Here is a 6,161-nt window from a genome sequence, read left to right as displayed (position 1 = left end):
CATCTACTGAAGTTCAAGATGTTAAACCACACTGAGTTTACGTATTTTGCAGTAAAAGTATGCTTAGAAACAAGATTACCTTAATCTTACTTCCAATATGCTATCAGGCGTCTTAACTACTAAACCCAAGCAAACTGAGAAATGGGAAGTTACCTTGTACCTCAGCAGTCAGCACGGTTACTGTGAACAACACTTACGTAATACCAGGCTCACGATGAGGTGGTTTGGACTGATTTTTAAATTAGGCTGGGGAAAATAAAATCCATCCTGAAACAAGCCTGCAAGTTTCCTTCTGCCATAAACAAACTAAGTTGACAGAGAATACTGTTTCCCCCCTCCTCTAAACTTGTGAGAACATGACAAAAGTAACAAAGGAAACGTTAATTTGGGGGCTTTATTTAATTTTTGTTTTCTTTTCTTTTTTTTTTTTTTTCTTTTTTAAGATGCTACATAGTCAAACAGGATTGGTCTTTTACGGCATAGGACTAGTTTACTACTAATATTTTTTCCCCTAGATAGACTTATTTACATACAAAAACAGTTTCCTGACCACTGTTTCTCCAATGCTCAGATGATCAAAACTCCCAACAATTGTGTAGTGCCCAAAACACCAGGAGGCAGAAGAATCTCGCATCACTACAGCAGCAAATTTTTAGTTCTAGTCACTGGCTTTAAACAGGCGCCTTTTCATACCATATAGTATTAGTCAATTTTGTGACAATAAGGAAACATGAGATGAAATACATTAAATAAGTTAAATATGCATTAAACATCTCTGAATAACATTTTAATTCAACTAAATGAACCAACAGCAATGTAGCTTGGTCCCTTTACGAGCACAAGGCATTGACCTTTATTCCAAATGAGCGTCATACCAGTCAATATATGCCTCTTAATGATGCCTAGCACATTCAGCATTGCCACATACAATTCTTTTCAGCTTCTCACTATTCATTTAAGTGCCAAGAAATCGGTAACTTGCACAGAGTTGAAGACACTGACAGAAACTGTTAAATTTATGAGCAGAATGGTGGATTAACATATTTTACAGAAGTTATCAACACCTCCTGCCTAACCCAGCTCCAAACATCCAATAGGGCCAGCTCCAGCAGTGGAGGAATAGTTTTTTCCATTTTTCCTTTTTTTTTTTTTAAAAAGAGGTAATCCAGCAACATGTACCAGGGTCTAAGAATGTTTAAAATGACATATACAATTTTCCATTGTAGTGTTATATCATGATTTTCTCCCACCCTTCGTCACTGAAGAATATTCTCTTTCATTCATTCACTCATTGTACATTTTAAACTTTCTAGATTATGTTACATAGTATTTGTGCAGGGGTAATTTAAAGGCAAGACCTGTGAGATGTCATACATTAATTTTTTTTTTTTAAACATTGTTATGAATAAATTTAATCCAATGATATGGCGGAACCATCAAACCAATTTACAATTTCCAGCATGCTGCCTCTACAAGGCTATTTTTCCTATAATTACACCAAAGACAAAGAACAAAACCACCAAAGCAAGTAGTCTGGAGTTGAGCCCTTCGTCCTTGACAGCAGCTGCAGAAGCAGATATTGGGTTGTTTGTCTGGGGTGCCTTCCTCATCCGCAGTCCATCTTCTTCCTAAAGGAAGGTACATGGATTATTTCCACTGAAAAAAAGCTTTACATATGCACCTTCACCACATTTATTTTAGGTGGACATAATAAAATAGGCAAAAGCTAATTTACAGCTTATTTGGAGCTGTATTTCTTAGATAATCTTGAGAAGGAAAGGGTAGTGAGGTAGGAGAGGAATTCTGTATCTACTTGACTAGCAGAGCAAAATCCACATGCTCTTGGAAGTTTTCTCCAGCTGACTAAGGTAACAGGGGAAGCAAAGAGGAAGCCTGCACAAACACTTGTCCAAAGGCTGGAGATAGCTCCGTAACTTCAAAAATAATAACGGAGGGAATGGCATGAATATGCTTTTCTTGCTCTGTAAGTGAATACAGTGCTGTTGGGGAAAATGCTTTTCAATGTTAATTTAGATAGGCTGTGAAAAATATGCAACTCTAAGGCAATTATACTCATCGTTCCCCTAGTTAGATGTCACAAACAGATTTTACCAGCATTTGAAGGGAAATCTATTTCCCCCATCACATTAACGCTGACATTTTGACATGAAACTAATGGCAATAATTAGGATGTTTTCTTAGTATGGGTTTGACAGCTCTCTTCATTTAAAGATTTATGAGACAACAGGTAAACTGCATCATAACACCAGATATTATCATTTCAAGTGGAGACTGTTCCCCACATCTCGATCTAAACTGTTGTGCAGCACAGCTGTGTTAGCACACCCCGTTCCTCACACACAGCACTTTAGGAGTCGGTAAAGTGAGCCTCTGGTGACCTAACTTGTATCCAGCTGAAGGAACAGCGTCAGACTTTATGTGACACAGGATTGCAGTGCAAAAGTATAAGACACTGAAGCAAAAGCCTCCAGTCTATACATAAAAATACTCAAGAGATAAAATGGTAATAAAGTTACTGCAGCCTTAAAAATTGTTAGATAAGTGAAATCCAAAAGGCTCAGTGCATGTCAGTGTTTCTCACTTTTGAATTTAAAGGGGCACCTAACTTTCTGCAGGAAAACATTATTTCTTCTTAAATTATTATTTGCTTATTAAAAATCACAGACTACCTGATACCTCCCTACTCCTACAGTTGGAGACAACTGATTTTCATAAACAATAACATGTTGTTTACCTGTATAGTAATTTTACTGCTAGAAGCAACACATTTGCATTTTAAATATTTTAACTGCCCTTTAACAGTGACTCTAGCCTGACACTTGACAGCACCCGGTGGCTGGCAGTACTTTAACTTTGTTTTCTGATGTTTTACAGATGTTACTAACATTCCACAAAAGGAACAAGCAGCTCATAGTTTTTACATGTTACTGGAAGACATCAGCTCAATTCTAGATATTTCCTGTAAAGTGTTTATTCAAGACTGATTTGCAAAAAAATAAAATCAAATCATATAAATGATTGTGAGATGCTGGCAAAATAAGAAGACAAGGAGAAGTTAAGGTCATGTCTCAGCTGTATACATATATTATTTTTATGTGTAAAACAAAACTGATTTACAAGTGTTTAAAGAGTTTCTTTAAACATGCATCAGCCAGCCAAGTGGCAGAGCTGACAGAAGAGAGTTCCTTTCATTGGGCTCCAATAGTAACAAATTCCAAATTTTCATTGGTGCTGTTACCTGTGAAACTAGACATTTACAACAAATTAAACTACTCTAAAACATTTTTCAGCATGGTGATAAAGGCTTCTCAATTACTTGGTTGCACAGTGATGTGCTGCATGTGACAGGAAGCATATTTCCTATTAATCTCTGTTACTTCGGTCATTCCAACTGCAGGTTATAGGTGCAATTACTAAAACACTCAGTATTTGCACAACACTGCCCTCCAGCTCCCATCAGTTTGAAAGAACAGGGCCAAATCCAACACTTAATGCTCAATTGAGACTGAGAAAATTAGGTGGGAAAAGAAAAAAAGAGGGAATTCATTACTTTTGGTTGCTATCCAATCAGTTGCTCTGACTGCATGACTTGTACACACCTTTCAAAGGAAGTATTGATTTCTACACCTTTTCTCAGTTTATAGAGAGAGAAATCTAAGTTATTTTTTAATTTACACAGAATATTAAAATATTGTGCCAAGGTCACGTAACCAAACCTTTAAGTTGGAAGCTTCTTTTTTAGGAAAGGGGTAAATCTGGGGGAAAAAATAAAATAAATAAAATCTTTACCTTAAACTGTTTATTCTCCTCCCGTAACCTCTGAACTTCTACTTGAAGCCTCTTATAATCTTCCATTACTTTCTTAACTTCAGTGTCATCCAAAGAAGAACTTATTGATTTAGACATTACAGAGGAATCTGTCTTTGTTGCAGTTGTGGATACAATTTTATTTATTTCTATGTCATGCTGTTAAAAAAGGACAGAGTGACTTTGGTTAGTTATTAACAACACACCACACACCTGATTATTTAGGAAGAAAATAGGTAAAATTGTCTGTGCACACCTGAAATGTGCCTGTATCAAAAGAAATAAAGAACAGTTTTCTTTCTATAACCTTTACTTCCCCTTCCTGTTTCATGGAAAACACCAGCTCAGCAGCAATAAGTGCAGACAGAATCACCTCGAGTTTTCAGTCCCTGCGCATATGCAATAGGAAACATCCTTAGACCACGTCCCACGATACGAATGGGAATTTGAGTTGTTTGCTCGCTGTCTGCTTACGGAGTATTAGTGCTCTCCTCACCTTTCCCTCCTCTAGCACACACAAGCAGCTAACTCCAGGAACCAGGGTATTGCTAGGAACTACCCACCTGCTCTGCTGCGGTTCCCTCACTCTTCACTCCCCACAGCTGGCTATCACCTCTCCATCTTTCTGTGGTCACGGAGGAACTTGCAACCCAAGTTAGGAAACAAGCTGCAGACCTCCAAACCTTCCTCCCTTTCCTGCCTTTGGATGCTCTCCATGTTCTGCACTTCAGAATGCAAAGGGCCTGTCTCTCAAAAACCAAACGACTCCTTCCACACTCAAACTGCCACCAAAACCTTACTATGAAGATTTTATTTATATGAATAAAGTAATAGGATCTTGTTACTACTTGTGCTTTGTTTTCCCCTAATAAATTTTAGGGATTCCAGAAAAAAATATGACTAAACAGAAGAGTTGTTAATTTTAATTTAATTCTTATTTTTTTCCTTCCTCTCATCACACCTCTAAACTGGAAACACAGAAAGTACCGTAGAAGAAAAGCACCTACTTTTAGAGCACACGTTCACTGTTTGGAGCAGGTAGAGCAGACATAGTGAGACTAAAATAGTGACACTATAACAATACATAACCATAATTACAAGCTGTCCAGTGCAACACAGAACACTTGTGCCTTCAGCACCCGCATACTAGGAAACGTTTTTGAGTTTATTGAATCCATTATCAGTTCTACATTTGATGTTATATACTTCCATTAGAAATTAATTTGTTCATTACCCTAACAAAAAAGGATCCTACAATATTAGAGCTGCTAATTGCAATATAATCCCTAACTGTATTTGTGTTTTCCTTACCATTTTTGTACCAATTTACTTGCTAAAATCAGTGTTGTGTCAAGGAAGCACAGGGAAATTTATATTGCTGATGGTTATAACTCCTTCAGCACAAATTCTGAACTTTATGACCAGTCACCATCTTTCAATTTTTAAAAAAGTTCTTTATCCTGTGATCTTTTACTCAATGAGGACAGATCAGCTCAAAGACTTCTTTGTGCTTGTGTGGCACTCACATTGTTCAAATTAGCTGCTAGTTACATTAAGCATCACTAAGATTTTAAATAGTCTGTACTGTGTTTTCAAAGGGTGATGCCATCCAGGCAGTGAAACAGAGGGTTCTGTCTTTTGCTTATATAGCTGTCTGTGTAAATATGCCATTTTACATCATTTACTGTGGCATTAAGTTAAATAACTCAAAATGCATCTGAAAATACTCACAGGCTTATCATTTTCCACAGGCAGCTCAAACACACATCTAAGTTTCGAATCCATGAGCTCTTCCGGTTTTGCTTCTTTCCACTGGAATAATTTAATATTCATCATATTAGGATAATAAAACAGATGGAAAATGCAGAGCATTATGTAAAAAAATCACATCATCTTACTCAGGAAAAACTCCACAGGTGTTTATCACATTGCCTTTAACACTGGTATGATGAAAAATGAAAACCGAACACATATCAGAGTGGTATTGTAAAGAAAGACCAGACGCTATGAAAGAAGTAATTCTAAATAGTCTGAAGCTTACACAGGTAATTAATGAGAGAACTGGGAATTGTGTAAGAGCAATTAGCATAGATAGGGGGAGCTATGGTCCTCATTAAAAAACAAAACAAAACAAAAAACCACCCAAAAACACCAAGATGACAAGAGGTGTGCCTTCAAAGGAAAGGAAGGATAACAAAAACCCAAATCTGTAACAACGTTAGTCCTGAAGTCTTTGCTCAGTGAGTTCCTATTCAAGCTTTTCACATTTCACATGAGGTTTTCTTCCTGACTGGTACGGATCACAGGAGCTCTACTTCCCTGTCCTTGTTTTC

General features: G+C 37.0%; 1 protein-coding gene across 4 annotated transcripts in view; it reads right to left on the bottom strand.

Moving 5' to 3' along the window:
• Positions 1 to 375: 375 nt before the first annotated feature.
• VAPB (VAMP associated protein B and C) overlaps positions 376 to 6,161 on the bottom strand; it is a 32,217-nt gene continuing 26,431 nt past the window's right edge. For all 4 annotated transcript variants that reach the window (XM_086760967.1, XM_086760970.1, XM_086760968.1 and 1 more), the window contains 3 exons: positions 5,560 to 5,640; positions 3,811 to 3,987; positions 376 to 1,628 (listed from right to left, as the gene is read on the bottom strand). In XM_086760967.1, coding sequence (XP_086617093.1) covers positions 1,470 to 1,628; positions 3,811 to 3,987; positions 5,560 to 5,640 — 417 coding nt within the window. In that variant the 3' untranslated portion in view covers positions 376 to 1,469. The remainder of the gene's footprint in view (positions 1,629 to 3,810; positions 3,988 to 5,559; positions 5,641 to 6,161) is intronic.

The sequence above is a fragment of the Chlamydotis macqueenii genome, chromosome 16 (assembly GCF_036417535.1).
Source record: "Chlamydotis macqueenii isolate bChlMac1 chromosome 16, bChlMac1.mat, whole genome shotgun sequence".
Lineage (NCBI taxonomy): Eukaryota > Metazoa > Chordata > Aves > Otidiformes > Otididae > Chlamydotis > Chlamydotis macqueenii.
The sequence above is the reverse complement of the archived record's forward strand: the minus strand, read 5'-3'. Positions and strand labels throughout refer to the sequence as shown.